Source organism: Aspergillus neoniger (assembly GCF_003184625.1).
Source record: "Aspergillus neoniger CBS 115656 unplaced genomic scaffold BO87scaffold_32, whole genome shotgun sequence".
Lineage (NCBI taxonomy): Eukaryota > Fungi > Ascomycota > Eurotiomycetes > Eurotiales > Aspergillaceae > Aspergillus > Aspergillus neoniger.
Window position 1 is genome coordinate 214412 of NW_020291160.1, and position 27182 is coordinate 241593.

At 49.5% G+C, this 27182-nt stretch overlaps 9 protein-coding genes across 9 annotated transcripts; 5 read left to right on the forward strand and 4 right to left on the reverse strand.

Moving 5' to 3' along the window:
- The first annotated feature begins 324 nt into the window (after positions 1 to 324).
- Positions 325 to 1193, forward strand: BO87DRAFT_142941 (uncharacterized protein). The gene is made up of 3 exons (XM_025618127.1): positions 325 to 910; positions 977 to 1015; positions 1102 to 1193. The coding sequence occupies exon 1, from the start codon at positions 416 to 418 to the stop codon at positions 887 to 889; it is 474 nt and encodes a 157-aa protein (XP_025476455.1). The 5' UTR covers positions 325 to 415; the 3' UTR covers positions 890 to 910; positions 977 to 1015; positions 1102 to 1193.
- A 1551-nt stretch (positions 1194 to 2744) lies between these two features.
- On the forward strand, positions 2745 to 3279 carry BO87DRAFT_142952 (uncharacterized protein). Its single transcript, XM_025618128.1, has 2 exons — positions 2745 to 3033; positions 3097 to 3279. The coding sequence occupies exons 1-2, from the start codon at positions 2871 to 2873 to the stop codon at positions 3249 to 3251; spliced, it is 318 nt and encodes a 105-aa protein (XP_025476456.1). The 5' UTR covers positions 2745 to 2870; the 3' UTR covers positions 3252 to 3279.
- A 590-nt stretch (positions 3280 to 3869) lies between these two features.
- On the forward strand, positions 3870 to 8822 carry BO87DRAFT_461833 (uncharacterized protein). Its single transcript, XM_025629124.1, has 3 exons — positions 3870 to 4012; positions 4076 to 4670; positions 5833 to 8822. The coding sequence occupies exons 1-3, from the start codon at positions 3893 to 3895 to the stop codon at positions 8754 to 8756; spliced, it is 3639 nt and encodes a 1212-aa protein (XP_025476457.1). The 5' UTR covers positions 3870 to 3892; the 3' UTR covers positions 8757 to 8822.
- A 140-nt stretch (positions 8823 to 8962) lies between these two features.
- On the reverse strand, positions 8963 to 10688 carry BO87DRAFT_365868 (cytochrome B2; the record flags this gene model as incomplete). Its single annotated transcript, XM_025621814.1, has 5 exons — positions 8963 to 9120; positions 9176 to 9411; positions 9482 to 9918; positions 9999 to 10495; positions 10556 to 10688. The coding sequence occupies 5 exons, from the start codon at positions 10686 to 10688 to the stop codon at positions 8963 to 8965; spliced, it is 1461 nt and encodes a 486-aa protein (XP_025476458.1).
- An 889-nt stretch (positions 10689 to 11577) lies between these two features.
- BO87DRAFT_365869 (phenol 2-monooxygenase) lies at positions 11578 to 13574 on the reverse strand (the record flags this gene model as incomplete). The annotated part of the gene is made up of 3 exons (XM_025621815.1): positions 11578 to 12492; positions 12558 to 12845; positions 12924 to 13574. 3 exons carry the CDS (start codon positions 13572 to 13574, stop codon positions 11578 to 11580), a joined length of 1854 nt encoding a protein of 617 aa, XP_025476459.1.
- Positions 13575 to 14877: 1303 nt separating this feature from the next.
- On the forward strand, positions 14878 to 16412 carry BO87DRAFT_409335 (4-hydroxyphenylpyruvate dioxygenase family protein). The gene is made up of 3 exons (XM_025626236.1): positions 14878 to 15636; positions 15711 to 15875; positions 15943 to 16412. The coding sequence occupies exons 1-3, from the start codon at positions 14957 to 14959 to the stop codon at positions 16325 to 16327; spliced, it is 1230 nt and encodes a 409-aa protein (XP_025476460.1). The 5' UTR covers positions 14878 to 14956; the 3' UTR covers positions 16328 to 16412.
- Positions 16413 to 16779: 367 nt separating this feature from the next.
- On the forward strand, positions 16780 to 18363 carry BO87DRAFT_461836 (MOSC domain protein). The gene is made up of 2 exons (XM_025629125.1): positions 16780 to 18157; positions 18219 to 18363. The coding sequence occupies exons 1-2, from the start codon at positions 16837 to 16839 to the stop codon at positions 18317 to 18319; spliced, it is 1422 nt and encodes a 473-aa protein (XP_025476461.1). The 5' UTR covers positions 16780 to 16836; the 3' UTR covers positions 18320 to 18363.
- Positions 18364 to 21475: 3112 nt separating this feature from the next.
- Positions 21476 to 21904, reverse strand: BO87DRAFT_379389 (uncharacterized protein). The gene has a single exon (XM_025624023.1). It carries the CDS (start codon positions 21688 to 21690, stop codon positions 21529 to 21531), a length of 162 nt encoding a protein of 53 aa, XP_025476462.1. The 5' UTR covers positions 21691 to 21904; the 3' UTR covers positions 21476 to 21528.
- A 2335-nt stretch (positions 21905 to 24239) lies between these two features.
- BO87DRAFT_461838 (uncharacterized protein) lies at positions 24240 to 26974 on the reverse strand. The gene is made up of 3 exons (XM_025629126.1): positions 24807 to 26974; positions 24577 to 24753; positions 24240 to 24500 (listed from the first exon to the last, which is right to left on the reverse strand). The coding sequence occupies exons 1-3, from the start codon at positions 26874 to 26876 to the stop codon at positions 24270 to 24272; spliced, it is 2478 nt and encodes an 825-aa protein (XP_025476463.1). The 5' UTR covers positions 26877 to 26974; the 3' UTR covers positions 24240 to 24269.
- Positions 26975 to 27182: the final 208 nt, after the last annotated feature.

Sequence of the window (27182 nt, forward strand, 5' to 3'; positions counted from 1 at the left end):
TTTCATTGTAAGACATTCTTACTGTTATCATGTGATGACCGGTGTTTAATTCTCAGCTGTTAATGAGAGCGCTGGCGTTGAACGAAGCTGAACCACTGACGACGTAACCTCGGACACGCTATGAGCTTAGACCCGAGTTGATAACCTTTAGTCAAGACTACTAACGCAGGCTTTCCCGCTATGAATATATAATCCCACAAGTGTCGCTTAGGATTACCACATCCACTTTTCATTCACTTGCTCGCCACATCATATCCTTGCAAATGTGGCGCAGCTTCCGCCTCAGCTGCTGGAAGAACACCCTGAACATGAGGGGTACAGTGCCCACTACCCAGTATACATCTGCAACTGGGTCGCATCCACCGACTCTAAACTTTTATACATCCTCTAAATACTTTCCACCACTGTCACCCACATGGCCCTGCACTTAGAGCCCAACGGTCTCTACCTCTTCCTTGCAGATCGAGAGTCCAGCTCGACATTCCACTGGGGTCTCTGCCTTGCCAAATCCCCGACCGATGGCACCATTTTCAATATCATCAACTTCCCCAATCGAAATGTTTACAGCTATGAGATCAAGTCGAACCAAAAGGTCATCACTTCCAGGCAATACCTTCTGGCGCTGAAGGTGGGAGATCTGCACCCCGCACTGCACGGCCCGTTGGAGACCCGCTTGTCGCAGATCCCCATCCAGTACTCGACGCGCTTTCATGAAGCCATGACTTGTCGTGTTTGGGTGAAAGAAGCCCTCTTCGCGTTGGATGACGAGGGCTACATTAAGCTTGTTGAAAGCATCAATGGTATTGAAGCGGAGGCTAGGTTTGCTGCGATGTTGAATAAAGCCAATGGGAAAAGAACTGTGGGCAAAAGTCGTGGATATGTCTTGTGACGCTGGAGTTGGATATTAATGGTTGGTGATTAAGTGTTGATATGTGGATTTTAGTGACTTGCTGATTGATAGTGCTTGACAGTACAGTTCTTGGAGGCGATGTTTATGTCTTCACTGCTTGATATGACCTTACTACCCTGTCTCCTTGAGCATTGCGACCTTCATTCTCCTCTCAGCCGGAATAGAGGCGATGAAAGCCCATAGTAACCCAGGGTACTGAACCGCTGAGTAGAGCCAAGTCCTCAAGTAAATGGGGGTATAGTAATTGACAGGTCGTGCATAGAGAGGGAGAGGGTGGTCTCGTGATCAAAGAGTCGGCCAGTTTCCCCGCATTGGAACGGGCTTTTCTGCATCCTGCTGCGTTTTGAATTGATAAACAACTCATCCCATATCATCCCTTCGCATAAATAGATCCTCAAGTGCTCCTTGGCCTTGAAAGTGCAATCGACCCTGCATCATATTGACTTTTTCTGCCTTGTTATTCGCTGAACGATCGTGTTGACAACAAGGGATAAGGCTGAAACTTCCAAGCCGATGCCAGAGCCAGTGGTGCAGATGTTCGTCCAAACCTTGCCCAGCCGGACCCTTCGGGAAATGCAGCGCTGAATGGAGAAATAACACGTCAAATTGTCCGGCATATGCCAGCACATGCGGGTCTTTGCTATCATATTTCCGGCGCTCCTTCGGAGCAGCAACCGCCTTAGGTACTCAGCCTTATAGCACGCATAAATTATCCGTGACGAGAAAACCCGACGAAAACGGGCTTGAATGAAGAAATTAGTAGATCAGGAGAGTCTCAGAATTACCCTGTGCCCTGGCCCTGAAACCTATCGCAAGTTTGATACACACAAGGCTTCTGCTGCAAAGGTTGTCGCGGAGGAAACTGTGCGCCTGTCCTAACGTGCCTATTGGTTAGTAACTCAGCACCCGGATTCTAAGCACATACAGACTTTTTCTTTTTGTACAAGATTGCAAGTCATATGTGATGGTGACCAGTTCTGATAACCTCATTACTAAAGTCGGGACCTAAGCTAGCTTAATTCAATACCTTAGAGAGTATATCCCAATTTCGCCGCTCATTCATTCTGTGTGGTGAGCTACAGGGCTTTCGAGATCGCATCGCTGAACTGCATGTAGGCTTGGATGTCTACTGTGTAACGCATCGTTCCCCTCGAAGTCTATGCCTCCTTGCTTGGACGCCTTTCAAAGCGAATCATGTGTGCCCACAACATCCTTTCGTACAGCCTCACTACTACCCAACCCTCAGCCCAGCCGGCATACACAGTTCGTGTATGTCATCGAAGGATGTTCGTTTGAACAATTACTAAATCCAGTTTAGTGATGCCTAATCTGTTTCCTACGTTGCGGTGTCGTCAAGCTAAGCCCCTTCTGAGAACAATGTAGGATGTCTTATTCTTACAACTATAAAAATGTGGCTCACTTGGCACAAGTACGAGGTTATGTCTCATCTGTCCTCTAGACATGGACCGATCGAGTCACTAATCGGAGTTTGCGGGGCACCACGCGGCTCGTATAGTGCCGATCGGGCTTGATCTGAGTCAGACACGATCTGAACCCAAATTGTCCAACTAATGAATGCCTTGAACATGTCTCGCTCTCGAACCAGTCACCTCTCGCTACGAGTGTCGGGGTGGGTTTAATAGTCACGGGTGGCTTGCCTGACAGCGGCGATCTTTCCGTGGCACCGGTCCTATGACATCGATGCATCAGACCTGTAGATGCCTATTTTTGGTATGCCCAATACGGAAACCACGAACACATCTAGGAGAACATCATATGAATCAAGCGGTGTGGGAATTATTGAGCGAGCAGGAGCGACTGAAAACATTTATATGCCTCCGTCTGTCCATGCCACTCGAGAAAAAACACAACCCTCAAACCAGCATCTTCTCATCTGCATATTGACAAGAAGCCTCTTCAAAAACATCTCATATCGATTCATCCAAAGCATTCTATTAAAATGAAGACCTCTTTCATCACCGCGGCTTGCTCTACCTTCGCTGCTCTGTCCAGCGCCGCTCCCACTGATAGCTCAACCTTCGAAGTCGCCATCACCTTCTGGGGCGCCGACGGTTCCTCGTTCTTCCAAAGCTTCCCAGCTGACGATACCACTCATGTAATCAGTATGTCTTTGACTTATAACTCCCGGCCTTGAAAGACCTGTTACTAACACCTTTCATCATCAGCCAACCAACTGTCAATTACCAAGATTTCCTCTGTCGGAGGCGGATTCTGCACCTTCCAAGGAGTTGACGGCAGCAGCACTGTGGTGGCTGGTGAGGTGACTGTGCCTGTCAGTCCCCCACAGACCCAGGTATCTGGAACCTGCGATATTCTGTGAACGATGAGAAAAAGCTTCCTATTGAGACACGGGAATGACTGTGACGATGACGTGCTCATGTCGGTCTGGGGATCGTTACGACCAGAGGACACCGATGAATCAATGACTCTATGTGATTAGCTCGACAGTATATGTTGGTTCTGCATTGGCTTAAAGTTTTGTTCGTATTGGTGTAATTAGCAAGCAATGACCTGAAATTCTTCCGCGCCCACATGAATTTGACACTTGGTATTATATATACTGTAGGCATGTTCTGCTCTTATTCTTCGTCTCGTTCGCTCTTCCTAGGTCTGCTGTGTGTTGCATTGTACTAGTGGGTCATAATGCCACTGTGCATTGCGCAAGACATTATCCTATAATAGGTTGATCGGTTTCCCCAGATCTACCTTGCCATTGCCCAACCATTAGTGTACGCCCTGATAAATAGCAACGGTTTGGCTAATGTTCATTTGGCCAATTTGCAATGGATGTGTCTAGAGGATTATGGCTTCGGAGTTACTGACTTATATCCTATACCCGAGGAATGACATCACGGCACAGCGTAAGCCGTTGATAGAATGTCCTACTATAAATGTCCCAATGACACAAGGTCGATGAATTGAGACCGACCACTCCATGAAATCCCCTTATTCTCGTTAAGGATGAATCCATCATCGCTCGCATTTACTCTTCCACTTCATGGTAAGCTCGCCATCGTGACGGGCGCATCCCGCGGCATCGGCGCCAGCATCGCGTGGGAACTTGCACGTCGCGGTGCAAATGTAAGCCATCACAAATACACAACTCCTTCCCTTCATCATCCAAACTAATCAAAACCTCCCCAGGTCTGCATGACATACGTCTCTCCCAGCAGCGTCCAATCCATCACCGACCTCCGTACCAAAATTAGCCAACTCCCCAACAACCCCAAAACATGGACCATGCAAGCCGACCTCTCTACACCCACCGGCGCCTCAGATCTAATCTCCGAACTCAAATCCCATCCCACCACCCCAACTCCCCTCAAAATAGACATCCTAATCAACAACGCCGGCATCGAAATCGTCAACCCCCTCACCGAAATCACGATAGACGACTACAACAGCGTCTTCAACCTCAACGTCCGCGGCACCATGCTCATGACCCAGGCCGTGCTGCCGTATCTCCCACCCGAGGGTCATGGCCGAATCATCAACTTGAGTTCGGTTGGGGCAAGGTACGGTTTCAAGGGGATAAGTCTGTATATTGCCTCCAAGGCGGCGATTGAGGGGTTCACGCGCGCTTGGGCGGCTGAGTTGGGCGGGAATGGGACGACGGTTAATGCTGTTGCGCCGGGGCCGGTGCCGAGTGATTTGCTGGATAGGATTCCGAGGGAGATTGTGGAGGCGCAGATGGCTAGCACGCCGGTGGAGCAGAGGTTGGGAACGACGGGGGAGGTTGGTAGTGTGGTGGCTTGGTTGGCGGGGAGGGATGCTTCGTGGGTTACTGGGCAGGTTGTTTCTGCGAGTGGGGGGTGGGCGATGTATTAATTTTGGTTGGGGTTTGTAGATTAGGTTGGTGGGGAGGCGTCTGGGGAAGTAGTGTGCTGCTTGAGGGGAGATGATGTTGTGAAGTTGCAAGTATGGGTGGATTTAGTGCTGGGAGGCACATTTGCTATCCAATGTAATTTTCATCCACACCTGCCGAAATTGGCTAATTTCACGGCAGGTGACTTGCAGGACAAACTATAGGAAGGACATTTTTGTTGTAGCTACCTCCTCACAACCATCCTACTCAATGTCTCCTGTGCTGGGTTGATTTACTCCTCAGTTTACATGAAGAAGAGAAAGGTCAACAGATAGAGAGGCAGAAAGTGCGTCTGTCCGATAGTTTGCACCGCAAATATCACCCGTCTACTGAGTGACCCTATACTTCCATTCTATCTCATCTTCTTATGGTAACACATCTCAGTATTAGGCGAGTTTGAATCCTAGGGCCCACGATACCACGTCCTATTCGATACGGAACTATCAAACAACGATCAAAGCACCTCGAGAAGCTACAACACGATTTGGAGGCTGATTTTCTCGAGTAACTCTGCACTCCCTCGTGTGACCATCTAAGTGGATGATCCTAGCTGAAACTGTCGTTGGTGAGCCCAGGGTAAGACGAGACCGATGCATTTTGTGTTGCAGCCAATTGTCCGAAGGCTGAATTGGCGTCGCAACAGACTCGGAATTGCCAATAAGTTTGTAATGAAAAGGCTTGAGGTGCAGAAAATGGAGTGAACCGATTTTCAATTGATGAACTCTGGTCAGCTACCCGCTATTTCTCTTGGTACTTTCACTCCTATTCGCTCATAACCCGAGGAGACATTTGTTGAGGTGCTGCCGATCCATCTTGTCTCTCTGATTGGTGCTATAGGAGATTCCGCGCCGATCTCGTTCGGCTGACAGCTTAGTTCATTAACAGGTGGACCCTCATGCGCTAAATCGCCGCTCAGCATCCCCTGCCCCTCGATACAATCAACGATGGATCTATCTGCTTCCCTGCATCTATCATCCAAGAACCCCACACATTGTCGGCCTACAACTTGAATGATTTTGATACATCCCCTTTATAGGACAAGTTCATTATCTGCCCCATGCTGCGGATATGACTGTGGTGACCCGTCCCCCTCGCGATCGTCATGGTTTTAAGATCGCCATTGTCTGTGCTCTTCCCCGAGAAGGAGATGCAGTGATCGCGCTTCTTGACCATCACTGGGAGGATACCGAAGAGGTCTACAGCAAAGCTCCTGGTGATTTCAATTCCTACACTACCGGTGTTATCGGCACGCACAATGTTGTGGTCGCGCATATGCCGCATACGGGCAAGGTCAGTGCGACTGGGGCAGTTAGGGGTTTGCGCACTAGCTTTCCCAGTATTGATCTCACCTTGGTCGTAGGGATCTGTGGTGGCGTTCCATCGGATCCAAACCGGCAACGGGATATTTTCCTCGGAGACGTGGTCTTCAGTCAAGGAGTGGTGGAGTACGATTTTGGGCAACAATATCCGAGTGGCTTAGAGCCGAAGCACACCGACGTTGAGGTTGGAGGTGGCGTACCTGCCTTGTTCATCCAATCTATCTTGCGAAAACTGGAGACCGACCGCCATCTACAACACCTCGAGGAAGAAGCAAAAATCTGGCTTCAGACCCTGCAGCACCGACCAAACTACCAGTATCCTGGTCTTGAGTCAGACCAGCTCTTCCAACCATCATATCTCCATCGTCACCGTGAACCATCCACTTGCGGCCAGTGCTCAGACGAGAATGTATGCACTGATGCACTTAAGTTTTCGTGTAGTGACTTGGGATGCGATGAGGATAACCTGGTGCGTAGGGAAAGGACTGTAATATGTCCGCAAACCCCAGATGGTTCAGAACGAACCGAAAAAGGGCCGTGGCCAGCTATTCACGTGGGTCGCATGGGCTTTGGCAGTACCGCCATGGAGTCTGGTAAGCAGCGTGACGAACTTGCTCAGCGCGAAGGCATCATTGGACTGGATATAGAAGGCGCCGGTGCCTATACTAGTAGCTTCTTCCCCAGCTTGATCATTAAGGGAGTCTGTGATTATGCAGATTCGCACAAAAATGAGGTTTGGCAGGATTACGCAGCAGCAACAGCAGCTGCGTGCACAAAGGCCTTTTTACAGCATTGGGCAACAGATGCCATGAGTACAAATGTCGAGTTTGGTGAAATCATGACCATGATACATTCCGGGGGTCTCCTGCAGGATCAGGGCAAGCCAGCCGCTGCTGCTGCCGTGTTTTGGAAAGCTCTAGAACGGATGCAAGAATCCCAGACCACAGGTTCTCCCATAGAGACTGATACCATCACGGGATTGACACAAGCCTTGGTCGCCCTGAACCGGCATGCTGAAGCTGAGCCTCTCCTAGTTCAGTCTGTAAAGTCTAACATCCGACAAGTGGGTGATCAAGAGTCAACCGTCGCCGCGATGAGGAATCTGGCTGAGTTTTATGAGGAATGGGATATGTGCCTGGCGGCGCAGCCTCTTCGGACAAAGGTCGCACAAATAAATCAACGTCAACTAGGCCGTGGGAGTGTACCCGCTTGTCTAAGCCAGTACGATCTCGGATTGAACCTCATCCGACAAGGACGGCATGCTGAAGCAAGGCCAAGCCTGTACACTAATCTCGAGTACCCTTTGGAGGCTGAGGATGTGAGCCACAAGGGCAACCTCTATCGCATGGTGAATATCGCAGGTAGGCTTGCTGACTGCGGGATTGATCGGTGCGAATATCTTCGCGTGGCAGAGCACATGGCACGCGATGCGGTGCGGCTGGTCAGACCACGAATCAAGACACTGCCGTATGTAGCTCTATCAGCCTTCCGGACGCTTGGCTTCGTGTACAGGCTGCTTGGGAAAGCTGCTGAGGCAGAAGAACAATATCTGGAGTCGCTGACCATTGTAAACGGGCGCAGTCAGATGGAATGGTTGGAATCAGATGTGATGGTCAGGTGCTCCTCAGTTTTACTTGAGCAGGGGCGCTATTCTCCCGCCTTGAGCATGGCTTCTGAGGCACTGGGGAAGGTTCAGAGGCAGGCAGAGCCTCTTGGAGAAACCGTGGCACGGTGCCGTACGAATCTTGCTTTGGCCTATATGGAAATGGGGCAATATCGCTCGGCTGGATCGCTTGTGGTTGACATTCTGAGCAAGGCGTATGAGGATGCCTGGGACATTGAGAAGTCCACTGTTTCATCTCTCCTAGGAACAGTATCCATCATTGAAGATGTTGCCACTGTATTAAGCAGAGCAGGATGTTGGCAACAATCCCAGCACATTTACGAAAAGACGCATTCGATCTTAGCTCATTTGCTAGGGACGATGGACATGCGCACACTGCTGACCTCCTTGCGCCTCCGAGATACGCTTAGCTTACAGGGCAATTTTATGGATGCCTTGGTACTCAGCCTTGAGTGTAAAGACCGCTACTTGCAGCGAGTGCGACAGGATACCGTGCCCGAACGAATGATATTGGCTCAATTGGACATTGGGCTTGCTCGGGCATACGAGGGACTGGGGGACCACACAACGGCAGAAGCACTCGCACGCCAGGCGTTGAAGACAATTACCGAGAGTACTGACGAGAATAGCCCAGAGTCACTCCGCGCAACCGCTATTCTGGGAAGTATACTTGTGTCACAGGGCGGCCCCAAGTTAATGAAGGGCAGTGCTATGCAACGTCGTGTTGTGGAGACATGGGCTACATTGACAGAAGAAAATTCTTTACCAGCACTGGAGGCCATAGAGGCGGTCGCTCGGACGTGTGAGATTCAAGGGGATAAGGAACAGCTTAAGGTTTGGACGGAAAAGGCTTCGTCGGCGAAAGAAACATTCGAGGAGAGTTTGAGTGAAGAGGAAGAGGACAGGATTGAGTATTTGGTGGGACAGGTATTTGATAAGTGGGCCGAGAATGGCGAGAAGGTTATTCAAGAGATCGATCGACGGAGGACGAAGGTATTCACGATGATGTTGCCATAGATCAAATCTTATGTATATTTAGCTTATTTGCCTGTTATGGACGGTGCCAGATCACTTGAAGTTGTCCTAAAATGTTATAAAATTGCTGTCTCTATAGCCTGCGAGAATTTGCACCATAATTAAATTGACGTTATTGACTTTTTTTCCATCAGCGACCGAAGGGGCCTAGAATGATCTGCAGCATAATTGATATTTCTAATACCAATTTACATCTTTGCACGAGGCGCCTCAAGCGGATCAGTAATCCTCACATCTCGCACGACCAAATGATCAAGATCCTGCGTATTAACCAAGGCCGGATTCGCCTGCGAAAGATCCGTAATTCCAACCAACCTCATCGCAGTCTCCAGCTCAGCTTGCAAAACTTCGCAGCATCAGTATCACCCAGGTAACATACAGAGTATACAAGTATAACTTACTATCAACAAGATGCTTAGGCCCATCCTCCCCACAAGCGAGAGAATAAAGAAACGGCCTGCCGATTAGCACTGCCTTCGCTCCGAGACAAAGTGCCTTGAGTACATCGGTGCCACGACGGATTCCTCCATCGATGTAGACTTCTATTTGACTGAAAATAGAAGGTAGATGGCGTCGTAACTCCAGTAGTGTAAGTAGACCGGGAGGGGATGTGTCGAGGTTGCGGCCGCCGTGGTTGCTTTATACCCGTTAGTCCGTCATGAAACTCATTTATGTATCCAAATAGAATGAAATAGTAACTCGCTAACCTCATAACAATCCCACTGACACCCACTTCCACCGCCATCTGCGCATCCTCCACAGACTGTATCCCTTTAATAACCAGCCTTCCAGGCCATTGTTGCTTCAACCACGCGAGATCCTCCCAGCAGAATGAGCTGTCGATAAACGACCCCGTGGTTCGGGTGAGTCCGCTTCCCGCCCCGTCATTCTTTGAGCGAGTACCAGTCATGGGCATGGATATTATCTCTTCTGCTTTGACTCTCTCGTCCGCTTCCCGCTTTCCCGCTACGGGCGCATCGATCGTCACGAATATGGTCTGGATTCCCAAGTCCCATACCCTGCGGAGAAGAGACTCGGAGGCTGTTCGGTCTTTGGCGACGTATAACTGGAAGGAAAATGTGGTAGAGGGGGATGGGATGTCTGATGTTATGTCTTCGATTGGGATGGAGGCTGTGATTGGTATCTGTACTTTTGTGTCAGCATGTGACAAAGAAATATTGAATAAATACTGGTAAGAGAAGAAGGGAGATAGGTGCGACATACACAATGAAAGATTCCTCTACTACCAGCAGCCCTAGCTAATCCCTTCTCGCCAATAGGATTCGCAAGCCTTGCCAAAGCCACTGGCGCAACGATGATCGGCAATGAGCATTCAACACCATGGATTGTACATTTTGTGCTTATGTCGCGCACATTGCGTAGTAACCGGGGCCTGAACCAAATGCGGTTATAGAGCGACCTGTTCGCATTAACAGATACCAGATCTGTGGCGGCGGACGAGTAGAAAGTCCATGCCTTTTTTGAGAAGGTGTTCTGCGCAACGCGCTCGAAGTCATCGGCACTGAGTATGGTTCCTAGAGGTGGTTTGTCGGATGGAGGAGCCGCCTCTCGAACAGAGTTGTTGTAGGATTTCGCATGGAAAGAAGACTGATCGAGGTGGCCGATGAGTTTGTCCGTAGTGAGTGTCTTGGATATAAGGTCGGGAGTGTGCACTTCGTTGTAAACCTGAGAAGCATCCTGGCCTGCGTAGCGGAGTATGGCTGGTTTCGAACGATTTTATTAGCTTATAGGGTATCATGCATGATGTTGTGGATACTCACCGCCACAACCACCTGGGTGTTCTGGGGCGAATTCAGTCAAGTCCCAGATTTGATCATTGATCACGACCCAGCAATCACTGGGACTGCAATGGTGGGCAACTTCAGCCGCAGATATCCGCTTAGGGCCAGCCATCCGTAAGTGGGGAGGGGCTTAGTGATTTGGGAGGGAAGATCTGAGGCAGAGGGTGATTGCATTTTCTTATGAAGAAAAGCCACTTATTCCCATGCAGCAGCTGTCAGTTACTATTCGTCTACTACTGAATTCTACGAGCGCATTCTTGAGTTGTAGGACAAGCGCATATTCCGTCATTGTCCAACAGCTCACCCGTAATTAATACTCTAGAGATCGGTGATCCCCGTCAATGCATCTAGTTCAGTGCCACGCATGATGACCAGGTCCTCCGAGCCATGCCGATCTTATCGCCACGTAGATAATAAGAAACAACTACTGGATGCGCATGCGTGACCAGCGATGATCGTCATTCACGCATGCATATCGCCACTTGTTTTAACATGAACCAGGGTTATTTCGGGCTTTGCATATCATCTCATTGTACTCCTCATCTCAGAGAGTAACACTTTAGTAGCCAATAACATAGAAATGTTGAGAAAATAAGGTCTGCTAAAGTTATGGATCTTTGGAAATGATTGCAGGGCTTGCTTCGGACTTCAGACCCTTTTTCAGTTAGTTTGCCCCCGGTGACCGATGATATTTTTCACCTGAGATTGTGGATTCATTTGCTTTTAATCTAATCTTTTGGAGAGTGATTGATCGATCACTTCATGTTATGGGGCAGGTACTATGTAATATTGTTGTAACAGTGTCTTGCATCTCCTGTATTTAATACCTTCATGAGCTCTTAGCCGGATTCGTCGTTAATACTATGTATGTCTTTTGCGCAGATCTCCTCGGATTTAGAGCTCAGTCTGGGATGAGGTTGTGTTGTAGTGAATAGTAGATTAAACATGTTATGTTGATGAACTGCTTTTTCTAGGTTGTTATCTATGATGTATGGCCTTGTTTACAGCCTTGCCGCCACAACATCGTGCTCACGTTCTGGCACAATTGCCTTAAAATATCTATTCAAAGCCGAACCACTCGTTCTCCCCTCACTTAGATCAAGAACACATCCAACATACCCATCGGGACGCACGACGACAATACCACCCTTGTCTGCATCGAAGCCCATTTTGACATGAGCGTTTCTTTTTGTAGCTTCACCTCTCTGCGACAATTCGCAATCATCCGCGTAAACGTGGTACTTATAGCAGGCAAAATAGTCCGGAAGGAATTCCTGGATTTCAATCGTCGATCGCGGTGCGTGAAAAACCAGCGAAAAGGTGAAGAAAGGGGAGTGAGGATTGTGTCGTCGTTCGTACGAGGTATCAACATCCTTACGCTGATATCGGCGAAAGATGCTGCGCTTGGCCTGTAGATTATCGGCGAGATCGAAAATCGCCTTTGAGGTAGTTGCAGGTTTTCCTGCAAAGATGTAGATCAGGTAGCTGCCGTTGAAGGGGATTTCCTGCTCCAGGTAGACAGGATGAGCATCGATGACCCTCGTTACGGTTGCAGTAGGAAAGCTGCGACCAGGACGCAGAGCCGTTGTGTTTGATGGTGTAGATTTTAAAGGCCAAGTTAAGCTGTTAACGGGATACTCGACGCCGTAGCCACTCGTCAAGAACGTGTTCTGCTTAAATACCTGGACGAACTCCGAGCTCGGAGCAACCTTATTCTCGCCAGCAGGCTTCCGAGAACTGAACAAGTTCGCGTACGTCGCATCAAACTCAATCAGCTTTGCTGCTACGAGCTTTCGTTCTCCTTCGTACGTTTTCAGCAGGGAGCGACGGAGAAAACCAGATTCGACCAGGTGTAGTTTCCATGCGAGATTGTGTGCATCCAAGAAGCCGTAGTTCATCCCCTGACCGGCTTTGGGCTGTAGGAAACAAGGCTGTTAGTTTGAACATTACTGCTATTCTCTAATGTCTGTCAGGTGCTTACACTGTGCGTATGGCATGCATCTCCTCCAATAAAGACTCGCTCATCGAGAGAATATCTCGAGGCAAGTCCTTGTCCAATTCGGTATGCAGAGTGCCAATCTACTCTCTCCCATTCCACTTTATATGGAGCAAGAATCTCATTTGCCGCCTGTTGGATTTTCGGTACTGTCGCAAACGCGAGAGGTTCTTGTCCATTCTTCGGAAATATCTGAGCGTAAATGCGGACAACATTGTTCCCGTGAGGGATAATCATGGCGGATCCTTTGGAGGAATGTACGGTACATTTCATCTAGTGAGTCGTATTGTCAGCCAATGGTGTCAACGAGCCCAAACTGGTGATTCAATATTCCAGGAAATGGGTATGCACCTGAATGTCCGGAAAGTCGCTCTTAACCACACCGTCAATGACACTCCACACATGCATCGTTGGATCTTTCGACAACATGGGCACCCCAAGAAGGTCCCTAACCCGGCTTCGCGCTCCATCTGCACCGAACAGATATTTTGTACGCACAGTCGAACGATCTCTCCCGTCCACGCTGACGAGGTCCACTACCAGTGGGTGGTCGGGATACTCTCCGCACGGCTCATTCCGGAACCCAGCAATCGTCCAAGTCCTTTGGATTTCATGCCCTCGTTCCCTTAAATCATCCAGAAATATCCCCTCAATCCGCCCCTGGTGGAGGATGGTAGAGAACGGATGTCTCGTATCGATGTAATCAGGATAAGTTTTCGCAGTCCCCGTTCGTCGAATCCCTGCCTCGTCCTTGGAAGCGTCCCAGAATGCAACTTCGTAGATTCGGCCTGGGTTATACGACATGATGGCACGTTTGAGGTCCAAATCCTGCAACATATCGAGAGCCCGCGCCTGGATCCCAGCCGCGCGCCCAGTCTTTGTCGGGAAGGGCCGCTGATCAATGTGCTTGATCTTGTACGGTCCCAAGCGCAAGAGGCATCCTGACAGCATGAGCCCTACCGGGCCAGCGCCTACAACGACGACATCATAGCATTCGGTCATGACTTGGTGCTCCTTTGTGGTTCTCATTCACCTTCCAAAGCTTTGCCCAATGGGTAGGTTCCGTAGGAGACCCAAGGATGTCAAGGGGAATTGGATTCGTCGACCAGCCAGAAGAGAAGGTGTTCTCTGGCTTGCTCTAATGCGGGGAGACACCGCAAAAGCAACAACATGGTACAAGTCATCAGGTAAAATAGTGCTCATACCTTTGCTTACCATTAACCCCGCCAACATATGTATGCCACGTGCCCCACGATAAACCTCCGACTGAAGCTGCAGCATTGCCACCATGGCAGATTACAGAGCGTGCATGCTAATCTCACCCCAGCCACTAACCCTGCAAAAGTGTGACTCGAGATGCAAAGGACAATTCCGTTGATGACGCGTCAACCAGTTCAGCTGTGATCTGTGATCTGTGATCTACGGCCCGCGGAGGGCCGCCACACTAGCCTAATCTACCGCAGTTGACGCCCCGTGCGTAGCACAACAATGCTTATACCTAAAAGCTAACGTTAATATGGGAGATCTACAATGACACAGCTAAACCCCACCTCCTCATTTTAGGCCTACAATTAGCCCCTTCATCTGACCTGTCAGCTCACCGGCGCCGTATCAAGTAAGTATCGAGCTAGATGATATTCGACATTTCTCGACGGGCACTTCGTGTAAAAAAGCCTGCCCTATTTTTTTTTTTTTTCTCACCCTTGCTAACGCGAGGGGAAGGCGGTCCGGAACCCTCGGAAGGGGCGTATGTGGCGCTGAGATTATCCAATCTCGACATGATCTGGAAGAGGTTAAGAAGCAGGATTAGAGGCAGTGGTAACAACAGTGTCGAATTTCAGCACTACAATCGGCCAGATCACCGATACATTATGCTACTATTCTTCCACTTCTTGAGAAACCCTTTGAGGTGGTCGTACAGCTGGCAATACCGGTTCTTCGTTTCCCATCTTCCGGGCGAGATACAGATCAATCAACATCAAACACAACAATCAGATTACAAAAGAAGGCTTGTGACCTGCCACTGCCATGAAACTGATATTCGTGGCAAATGGCCAAGCGCCATTCGATTTGCGTACTAGCTTCTAATTACACAATGCCAAGGAAGGTTCGGTGTTTGCTTTTCCTTCAGCCCTTCTACCCTTACCCACAGCCATGCATGATGCATGATGTATGATACATCAGCTGAGATGTAAGATGGCAAATCTCTTCTATCTACACTGTATTCCGAGAGATAGCTGGCATTACATTTTCGACAATGGCTATAAATCGGGTCTGGGACAGTATGCCAGGCTCAACATCCTAAGCCATTGTTGAACTTCGGTGTTCCTGTCAAGTCGCTCGATCACCTCTGTATATATCTTGAATATCACTATTTGCACAACATGCGTTTCACCGGCGTCGACGGCGAGCCATCCAAGGTCCCGCCCAACTTGGCCGTGATCAAGAGTATCAATCCCAACTACACCGGCTTTGACTATATATCGTGGTATCTGGGCAATGCCCGTCAGGCTGCCACCTACTTCGTCGCTCACTTCGGCTTCCGCGTTATCGCATACAGCGGACCAGAAACCGGATCGCACCTGACAACTTCCTATGTCGTTGCCAACGGGAACGCTCGCTTCATGCTGACTGCCCCAGTAACCGGGCCCCAGAACATCCCCTCCGACAAGAACGTGTCCGAAAAGGACCGCAGTCTATTGACTGAGATCCAAGCACACTTGATCAAACACGGTGACGGAGTTAAGGATATTGCCTTTCAGGTCGACGATGTCAGAGGCGTGTGGGAGCATGCCATCCAGAATGGGGCAACCTCAATCCAGAAGCCAACTATACTTAGTGATGAAAAGGACGGGGAAGTACTCTATGCAACAATCAAGACGTACGGAGATACAGCTCACACTCTGATCAATCGGTCGAATTATCGAGGAGTATTCCTTCCTGGATTTCGCCCGGTAAATGATATGAATGCTCTGAACGAGCTACTACCCAAGGTGGATTTGATTGAAATTGATCATTGCGTCGGGAACCAGCCTTGGAATGGTCTCGACGGGATTGTCAAATAGTAGGCGTACCCTTTCCCTTATCTCCGTCATTCCAATATCTCCAAAGAAGTTTGCTCATCATCGTATCTGTTAGTTACGAGGATGCTCTGACCTTCCACCGCTATTGGTCTGTGGACGACAAAGATATGTGCTCGGACTATTCAGCTATGCGATCAGTTGTTGTGGCATCTCCAAACAATGTGATCAAAATGCCGATGAACGAGCCAGCCACTGGTCTGAAGAAATCTCAGATTGAAGAGTGAGTCGCAACACCCCACCTAAGAAAGGGTCCCGGTGATATAATCAATGCTTATGTATGTGTCTAGATTCGTGGACTACTACGGAGGAGCCGGCTGTCAGCACATCGCTTTCCGAACCAATAACATTATTGAAGCTGTCGAAAGCCTTACGAAGCGCGGCATCAGCTTTCTTTCCGTCCCTAGCAGCTACTATATTAAGATGCGTGAGAAGCTGGCTATGAAGAATGTTAAAATTGCCGAAGATATCACCCTTTTGCAGAAATACAACATTCTTATCGACTTCGATGAAGGGGGATATCTTTTGCAGATCTTCACGAAGCACGTGGGTGACCGTCCTACCGTCTTTATTGAAATAATCCAAAGAGAGAATTTCGATGGGTTTGGGGCTGGGAACTTCAAGAGTTTGTTCGAGGCTTTTGAGAGGGAACAGGCGTTGCGCGGGAATCTCTAACCTTCTAGAGAAAGCACTTAAATGCCTTTGACGATGCATTTTTTTCACAGCAGACGACGTCCTTTCCTTTTTCTGATTCATATATGGTACCTGATGTCGAAAATAAGATATATAACCTAACCAGATATGCCTCCCCTTTCTCATTTTGTCTCTGTCTCCACAGCGAACAAAGTAGGCTCTTGTAGTCATGGCGCGCAAAATCGGGCGTGTAGCCGATGGACGTCTGGACCAACATCGCATTTCTTCCTGTCTGGGATTGCAAGCAAGTTAGGGGTATTTTCAAGGTAGCTACAAAGTGCCTGGTAAAGCTTAAACCCAAATTTCATCCAGAAGACCAGCAGCCTTGGCTATGAGTGGACCCACCATCGGCATCTTCCGACACCGGCGATTGATAATCTGATAATCACTGCCGACGCCATATTCAGGAATGATTTTTCCACCTACAATCACCACTTTCATCACCAGTATCAATCAATTATTGAACCCCTTCGCCTACATACGCACCACCAATGCTAGACTTACTCTCTAGCATTCCTGCCACCATTCAACATGGTTTAAACTCGGCCCCAACTACCCTCCTCCTATCCATCACAGTCCCCATCCTCGTCTGCATTATTCTCCTTCTCCCCTACCTCAACCCCACACCCCCGCCCCCGAAAGGCTGCCGCAGACTGGGTCTCTCACCATTGCAGCGTTCGAACTTGCATGATGAATACTCACCCAAATACATCCACGGCGTGCCCAGCGCCGCCACAGAGCCTGAATCTGGGATTCCAGCCTGGCGCATCAAAGCGCTGTTCACATACCCGATCAAGAGCTGCGCAGGAGTGGAGCTCGAGGCAGCGGATGTGATAGAGACGGGTTTGAAGTATGATCGGCTGTTTTGTTTTGCGGAGTTCTTCCCTTCACCACAACCTGCCACCGCTGGCACCAACACGTCATCCTCAACATCAAATGAGAAAGAAAATGACGAGGCGAATGGAACCTGGACAGCCCGCACACTCCGGGACCGCGACTTCCGACAGCTTGCCCTCCTCCGTCCAGAGATCTGGATTCCTGATCCATTGTCACCTACATATTCAGCCACAAATCCAGAGACATTATCAAACGGCGTCCTGCTAATACACTACCCCCTCCCACCATCTCGCAACCCCCTAATCGCCCTGCTCAGAACCCTGCACATCTTCCCATCCCAATCATCCTTCACCATCCCCATCGGACCCCCGCCTAACTCAACAACACAATTCCCCCTCACCCCCGTCAAGATCTGGAAAGACATCCCCCTCGCACAAAACTACTCTCACCTCCTCCCCGCAGCCCTGAAAGATCTCCTAACATACGACACCACCCTCCCATCTCATCAACGGAGAAAACTCTCCCTCTTCCGTGCAAGCACCACTCACAGACGAGAAATCTACCGCAACGCCCCTCGCAAAGAAAATATAGGCTTCCAGCCCGTGACTGGCTTCGCGGACGCGTATCCGATCCATTTACTCAACATGGCGAGCGTGAGGGACGTTGCTGCCAACTGTGCGGACGAGATTCCCGAGTTGAGTGTGAGGCGATTTAGGGCGAATGTGATCGTTCAGGGGCCGGGGAAGTTTGTGGAGGATGAATGGAAGAGGATAATTATTGGAGATTCCTCTGGCGATGGGGTGGAAATCTACACTGCATGTCGGACTATCAGGTGTAAATTGCCCAATGTAGATCCTGATACGGGCATACGACATCCTAGGGAACCGGATCGGACGTTGAAGAGGTATAGACGCATTGATGTTGGGGATTTGACCAATGCATGCTTGGGGATGCAGTGTGTTCCTGCTGTTAAAGGTATCTTCTTCTGTCTATTGCTTTGTTTGGGCTTTTTGGGTAGAACTGACTGATGGTATAGAATTTACGCTGCGGGTTAACGATCCTATTACGGTGTTAGAGACGGGAGAGCATCGTTATATCAAGATGTTGGCACCGGGGGAGAAAGTTGAGGGGGTATGATTACACATTTGTGCTATTCCTGGAGTTGCGAGAATCTGTATCACTATTGTATTGGTATGCTCTTTAACGTCAAGTTTTTATTGTACCACCCTATACATACTTGCCTTCTTAAATGATCGTAGCTTCCCTCTTCTGGGTACCACCGCTTCATTGAGGGTACTTCGGGCTTTCTCGGTGAATTCTCACATCACGGATGACCAATCAGTGAGCGCCCAAGGCCTAATCAGTGAGCAGTCACATCTTCTCTGATCTACTCATCCGTCCCTGTGTTTGTAGCCTTGTGAGACAATTTCACGTGATGTCCATGTATGGACTAGTCCATCTCCAATCTGGGTCGCGCCCGTCCACTAGCTCGTACTTCAAATGCCATCTTCAAGGCTGTGGCCTCCTGCCGTGGAATGTTGCCTCAAGCAGCCTTGATTCTGATTTGCATGCTCGTGCGCACTTGATATGGTTGAACCAATTGGCCTTGTAGGCACCCTCATCGGCATTGTCCAGGTATGTGGTACGTTGGTGTCCGTGTGCTATGACTACCGCATGGGCGTCCGAGATGCGCCCCAAGATATCTCTCGGATTCTGGACGAGGTCTCCAGTGTTGGGACCATCGCACAGAGATTGGTGAAGGCAATTGAGTCTGACAATGCCTCGTCTTTGCCGTCCTTGAAGACAATGGATGGGAATGATGGCGCTCTCCGCAGGTGCTTGGTCCGATTGCAAGACCTCAGAGTAAGCTTAAAACTGGGGAAATCCTCTAGTGTGGGGCGTGCTCTGGCGTGGCCTTTGCAACTTGTAGATGTGGAAAAGTTGTTGAAGACCCTTGCGACCACCAAGAGCAAGCTGCAATTGGCATTAGCAGTTGATAATACGTAGTTGTTTTGTGACAGAACACCCGTTGCTTTTCTGACGGTTCGTCTAGCCAGAGCATGATGGAGGTATTGAACCTCACCCGGTCTTCGCCTAGTGTTCAGAAGAATATTACTAGACTCCAAGAGAGTGTGGCTCAATCTGATGAGGGTAAGCCGAAGTTCAGAGTCAATAAGACCGCTAATAATAGTCTTAGGCCGTAAAGTAGCTGAGCTTCTCAAGCAGCTGGGCGGACGCAGTCAATCAGCCAAGCAAGAAGAAGAGTACCAAAAGTGTGCTCCAGCTACTGGTGACTGGCTATTGAACATGGAGCAATACATGAAATGGAAGATTAGCCGCAACAATTTCTTGTGGATTAAGGGGGCTGGTAAGTGGCTCCCTCAGTACTGAGATTAACCGATCACTCATGGTCCTACTCCAGCTGGATGTGGTAAAACCGTCCTATGGTATGTGTGCTCCCTATCGGATCCAGTCGACGAATGTCTCTGCGCCCATTTGAATCATGATGGTCTGACAACTAGCAGTTCGAGGATCATTAAGGATCTTCAAGACCACTGTGGTGGGGAGCAAAGTAGCAGCCTATGCTATTTCTTCATGGATGCATCGGAAGAAAGAGGAGTCGACATCAACCGCGTGTATGGATCCTTCGTCAGGCAGCTGATTCATCAAGGAGCAACCATTCCTCGCTATCTCCCTAGGCCGTGGAGAAATCATAACAGCCCATCCGACGAACAGCATTCAGTTTCATGGAAGAGGTTACTGAATGACCTCTTATTGCAGTTCGAGCATAATTACATTGTTCTCGATGGTCTCGATGAATGCGAAGAATACCTCCAGAATGGAGTTCCCGAGCTTGCGAATTTCGTTAAGGAGATGATGGAACAGACAAAAGGACAACAGCATTTAATTGTGTTCAGCCGAAACTTGGAGCAACTTCGACACGCTTTCGAACGCCTCAAAACCTCCACCGCTACAATTGATGAATCAACAGTGATTGTTGATATGCAGAAAGCACTACGACACCAGTTCTCGTATCAGGGCAAACTTGCCCGGTGGCCAATATCGTTGAAGAAGAAGATTGAAGAGAGCCTCCTGGCCCAAGCCAATGGCTCGTGCGTATTTAGCCTTGACCTACAGAACTGTTGAGTGGCTGACACCTTTTGCAGATTTCGTTGGATGGACTGCCAACTGCAGACACTGCGACGGTGTGCGACACCACAGGCGGTACACAAAGCTCTCAGAGACCTACCAAAGTCATTAGAGGAGCACTACACCACGACAATCAGCAAGATTGATGAGAGCAACCGCATTGCCGTGAAGAACCTTCTACGCTGGGTAGCCTTTGCTCTTCGGCCAGTGAGTAGTCATCACGTTAGGAAATCAAGAATCATTCCCGCTCTGACGCATTTGCAGCTATCTCTACATGAGATCACAAGCGCCATAGCTATCAATGTCGATAATGGAGACATTCCTTTCTATGACGAAAAGTTAGAGCCCCTCGACCCAGAAAGCTTCATTGATTCCTGCTCCAGTCTTGTCTCGACTTACTGCCTTGGGGACGAAACGAGTGGCACCCAGTGTGTATATGCCAAGCTAGCCCATTTCACCGTTCGAGAGTTTCTCGCTTCTGACGCAATCTTGGGAGGCTCGTGCTCCGACATTTTTATGGATACGAGATGGACCCATGCGGTTCTGGCTAACTGTAGCGTTGCGTACTTTCACCATGCGGTTCAGTCTGCTGCCGTCGACTCCTGGACTTATCATCCGCTGGCATGCTATGCAGGGCACTATTGGAATGAACATAAAGATCGTTCTCAAGGCGCTTGGCAATACCTCAAACTAGAATCTATTTTACTAGATCTCTTTGACGAGAATGGGCCTTATTTTGGGCTATGGAGCAAAGTGGCAAAGGTTGACCGACCGTGGCTGCGGGATGAACCGAGCGACACCAATGACTATAAAGCATTATATAACTCTTCCTACTGTGGTCTGACACGAGTGGTAAAAGCAATTCTCAACAAGGGTGCGTCGCCAAATGTCTCCGGCGGCTTTTACCACCGTCCATTACAAGCAGCCGCATTCATGGGCCACCTGGAAATAGTCCAGTTACTGGTAGACGCAAAGGCCGAAGTCAATGCAAAAGGGGGTGCGCTAAGTACGGCACTTGGTGCAGCAGCTGCTCAAGGTCATTCAGATGTCGCCATCACGCTGCTAGAAGCTGGTGCCAATGTCAACTTCCCGAGTCCACGGACTTTTGGCGGCCAAAGGTCGGATCCTCTATTTCTCGCTGTCGCGAGAGGTCATCTACCTGTCTGTGAGATTCTGCTCAATTACGGAGCTGAGGACTACCACGACATGAAAGGACACCCTGCATCCGCTCTAGTGACAGCAGTTGGTAGTGGTCGTCTTGATATTGTGAAGATATTGCTAAGGTGCGAGCGCATCACAAATGCAAGGAGCATGAAGCACAGAACCACGGCAGTCATTAGGCCCGTCCAATGTGGCATCACCGCCGCCCAGTATCAGGCCGCGGCTGGCGGCCACATCGACATATTGCGCGAGCTGATAGCCTATGGTATTACACCAGACGAAGCATTGAGGTACGCAGCTCGTGCGGGTGACGAGAGGCTCGTGCGACAGTATCTAGACGAGGGTGTCAACGTCAATAGCCACGCGCAAGTCTCGGATCACCCAATAGCTCTCCAGTCGGCGATAAAAGGCGGTCATACTGCGATTGTGCATGAGCTGCTATCTCGCGGAGCAGATCCAAACCTGGAGTCAGGCTTTTCGACGCCCTTGAGAGCTGCAGTGGACGTGGGGAGCCTCGAACTCGCCCAGGTCTTGATCAATGCAGGCGCAAGAGTGGATTCCCACCGGTCTCTACAAAGCGCGCTATCTCAGAAGAGAAAAGATCTTGTTGATCTCCTCCTGCAGAACGGAGCCGATACGCACCGAAGCTTACGAGATGCTGTTCGGGGCGCCGATCTTCGGGCTTTCCAGTTTCTTATCGATAAAGGAGCAGATATTCATCGCCAAGAGCCCGATGATGAGACATCCATATTGGGAGCGGCCGCATGGGGTGGTTCAATCTCTATCGTGACATACTTACTCGACAACGGATTGCAGGATCAGCTCAACCCTGGGCCTGAAGACACCCCACCTCTGCTTGATGCTGTTGCCGCCACTCGGCCACTCATTGTGGAGCTGTTGATCCATCGTGGAGCTGATGTTAATGCCTACCCCCAGGCAGTCGACGAGCGCCGTTTCACTGGATCATACCGTTTATATGAGAATCATCGCCGCTGGCCACCTGAACCAATATGTGAAACGGCACTGACACTAGCAGTCAAGGCAAACAATCGAGATATGGCTGAACTCCTGATGCGATATGGCGCGATGGTCACACCGAGTTCACCCGACACCGTCGGCACACCTTTTTTGTACGCGGTAAGAGATCAAAATACTGAACTTATTAGCACACTGCTAGATAGAGGTGCCGATCCAGACCAAAGAGGCACAATCGTGGAGGAAGGAAAGCCATCATTTCCCCTCCTCATTGCAGCAGAGAATGGTAACACCGAAATCATCGACTCGCTCTTGAAAGCAGGTTCAAAATTAGATGATCAGGACTCTGAAGGCTTCAGTGCTTTGCATGCTGCGGCTGCCTGTCGCACGTCAGACGGACTCAGGTCACTTCTCCATAAACACGGTGCGGACATGAATACAAGGCTCTTGGACGGCAGTCTACCAATCCGTTCGGCTGCATCGAGGGGCACCCCGGAGAATCTTGGGATTTTACTCGAAGCTGGTGCAGACATCAACACCACAGCCGACAACGGTCGCACGCCCCTGCATTGGGCAGCGGACAGTGGCAACTGGGAAACAATTGAAGCTCTCCTCGACCGGGGAGCCCTGGCAAATGTGACGTCTCAGGATGACGGAGCCAATACCCCCGTGGACATGGGTTATTTGGCGAGGGATGAAGATATTTCGGATTGTAGGACCTTCTCGGAGGACTGGGATGATGAGAGGATAGAGAGGCTGTTGCACAGATTGAAAGAAGCGTCGGACTGAGTGAGGACTCGATTATCCGGTGAGATTGTGATGATCATGATGATCATGTACCCCAGGTTTATTATCTAAAATCCGTTAGTTGTAGTTGCCTGAACACCACATTGGCAACTTCATTAGTCTGCTATATCATTTCTTGAGCCTAACTATGCCTATTGAGGCTCAGCATAATATACTTCTAGATATAACCCGAAGACTTGAAAATCTTTCAGAGACCTGAAACCTCATTCATGACTTTCCCATCGGTTAACCGTCGTTCCGTCACCGCCACGACAGAGAACTAGCAGGAATTATTTCCTGGCCCCTATGCTCAGGGTATGCTCAGCTCTACTCAACGAGCACTAAAACGCCCTGCGAGCTACATAGAAAATCAAATCAATGTCTTATTCTAGCGCTGTGTAATATCATAACGGCAAATACAGCTTGCGATGTGTGGTCGACTAATTGCTACTCCCACCCGGATACTAGGATACATTTAAAGTATACCATTTAACATTTTCCATACCTCTGCCAATCCACCACAATTTAGAGAATTAAACTGGCGGATGTACGAAGCAGGGAAGAAGTGAAAATTGTAAGGTCTTAGCAGTCGTGGTAACAACGAAAAAAATAAAAAGAAAATTTACATACAACAGAAGGGATTCGCTGGTGGTCACCCACCCAACTACTAACCTTCCGGCGTGTGGCTTGAGTACGGCTGAGCGGACGGGAAGCCCTATTTTCCACACCCTGTGGTCGTATGTGGTAGATGAGTAGGAACGGCATAATATATTGACAGGTAGTATCAATAAAAATAAGTAAGTAATGCTGGATAACGTTGAGGAGGGTTTTGAGGTGTGGTTGGAACCGGGGGTTTGAGGTATAAGCATGATCGCTGTCAGCCCTCGAGACTAAGACTGGTGCGAGTAAGATGTAGTTCTGTCAAGCCTAGTAGTAAGTTGAAGAAGTTTCCAAACATGCATCACTCAATTACAGACGTCTATTTACACACATCCCACCACTGACCACATCCCCATCAGTCACTACCATACTCCTTGATATGCAAATCAGGCTCATTTCGAAAGTAGGCCGTGGCTCCGATTGGGATACGGTCATTTTCAATATATAGCGTCTGCGTCGAACCAACAAACACGGTGATAACCCCGAATCCGTCGCGCCGAGTCCACAGCGGGAACGTAGCCATGGATCGCTTCGGGGCTGGTGCTGCGGGGGCAAGCGTTTTCCGCGTCGCAGGAGGCGTAAATGTCTGGTCAAATAGGGAAAATACTAATAAGCCTTGGGAAAATAGGTTGAGAGGAAAGACGCGATGGAAGACGGCTTACAGTAGTAGACAGGTCAAAACCGACCCCTGTAGTCGAGGCATTTAGACCAGCATCAGTCCATAGGCGGGATGGCCGGTATTGAGAGACCACAACGGTGATGGCCTCAGTGTGCTCGTTGACTACCCAGACACAAGCGGGTATTCCCTGGATTGACCGGAGAGCCTGGCCTACGAGACCCTGGCAAGTTGCTTGTTAGAAAGGAGATAGGCATGCAGGTGGAAGCTGCTCACTCTTGTCTCTGGATTGAGGTGTGGAGGTAGGTCAGGGAGATCCTGGGTCTCACTGAACATCGAAGGAAATATCGGTTTATGGGGAGAGTGACTGTCATTGTAAGACGAGTCAAGCAGCCCTCTCAGGCGAGTGGCTCGCATAGCCTGTGAATCCTCGTGTGCGATCACAGTCAGAGGGAAATGTATAATGTCGTAGACTGTTTGATTGGACTCGTCGTTATCGATAAGCTCTCTCTGCCCTCCACAACATAGTTGATACAATCTCCGTACTAATCTCGAGTGTGCAGTGCGTTGAGGAGTGTAGTGGAGACTGGTAAGTGGGCGCAGATCAACAGGCAAATTAGTCACAAAGAAAAGAAGATGCTCATCAACCGGCCTATCACGAGGCACATCAGCTGGCCAGGAGATTTGGAGACCCTCGAGAACACCCCACTTCGTTTTCCGAATCCAGTGAGAGCGCCCAGGAGGAAGCTCAATTCCCTCCGAACAAGACATCGATATTAAGGATATTTTCCCTTGAACATTGATGTGAAGTATATTCACATAAGCTGTAGTACTGGTGCTGTCATTCTGAAGCTTTATGTAGATTCGCTGGCCCTCGTACAATTGGTCACATCCTGCTCCGGCAAAGGTCGTTTCAGGCTGGTGGTCTTCCACTAGCCCGACTTTCACGTCAACTCGATGGCGAAACCACTCGTCTGTTTCATTGCGTACAGTAAGAATATTCGGAGCACAAGCCAAACGATCCGCGTCAACTACAACTGCTTGACATGCATAGTCTAACTGTTTAGAGCTCTCCGGATTCATATAGCGAGTTGTGAGATCTATTCCACTTTGGGACTTGATGCCGACGAAATTGTCTCTGTGAAATAGCGAGAGTAGGACAGCCCCCGGTTCGTTTTCACCGGGAAGTCGAATGAATTGTGATTGTTGAACCTTATCGCAAAGTAAACCCAACAGGGATGGAGGCACTGATATCGGCCACCGGTAGCGAGCGCTCTGCTGCAAGAATGCAAGTGCCCCTTCAAGCGGAATCTCTTGTCTCGGAGCATCGACTGTATAATCCAATCGCCCTAGAGCTTGGAAGGCTTGTACACTGATGATCTCACATACAGCAATCTGGGTTTGCGTCGAGGGCCGTTCACTTTGAAGACATTTTACCGCATACACGTCCCCTCCTGACACATGAGCCACACGACCAGCCTGGAGCACCGGTTGTCCAGCCTCGATCTTGAGATGAATGGCATCGGAACCAACCTCAGTGAGTGAGAAGGGAATCCGAGTATGGGGGCCCTCAACCTGAGGATGCTGGGAGGGAAACTGCGCCTGAACTAGCTCCCGAACTCTTAGAATGCTGGTTCGCCATGACTGCCGAAGGCTTTGTGATTCCTGAAGAACTTGGGCGAGCGCAAAGGTAAAAGATCCCATCCATAACCCATCACTGCCGCGAACTTCCCAAGCTATTTCCGATGCAGCAGCAGCGGCGAGGCGAACGGCATAGGGGTTGTCCTCGGCCACTGTCTGGTTCTCTGGGACAGCAAGCTCTCCGTAGCGGTTGATAAAAGCTGTAACATCGTCATAAAGCACCATGGGAACACGTCTGGCTCTGCTCGTATCGCCAAGACCCGGGGCTCGAACCAGTCTTCCTGAGTAACAGCAGTCAAGGATAGTAGTGACGTTGTGGGTCTTCTCGGTGACGGAATGAAGCAGGGACGAGATCTCAATATCTAAAATTCCTTTGAAATCTGCGCCACGAGTGTCTTCGAAGTCCACTGGTACGAGAAACTGGTAACGCCAGGCCCGGTAGCCATTGTCCACTGCAGCTGGAGATTCCACAATGCCACCGTGACCAGAGTAATAGACAACTACCACGTCGTCTGGTGCACTGGACAAGACTAAGTTCTTCCAGGCGGTTATAATACCACTGCGCGTTGCTTGAGGCCCTCGGCATTCAGTAATGTGGAAACCATACGCTATCAACACAGAGCGCATGCGATCGGCGTCGGTAAAAGTCCCCTGGAGATCTCCCCAGGGGCTAGCAATCAGAAGAGCTCGCTTGATTGATGCCATTTGTTTAGGCTAGATTCGAGGTGCACCGGCTGACCCGCGATACCCTGGCTGAAGCACTTTTAAGGCTCCGATCTGAACGGGGATACTCAGAAGATGTCGGCGCACTAACTGTTAGACCAAAAACAATATATCTTGTCTAGTCAGACTAGGAATGGGGAGATATTTAATCCAACAGAAGATAATTCTAAAATGATATCTGAGTCATGCGGGCTGAACTTATTCGATAAGGAGACAATAAGCAAACATGCAGAATCGGCTTTGCGATAGGAAGAACATAAGCAAACTTGCAGGGGGTGTACGTGGCAA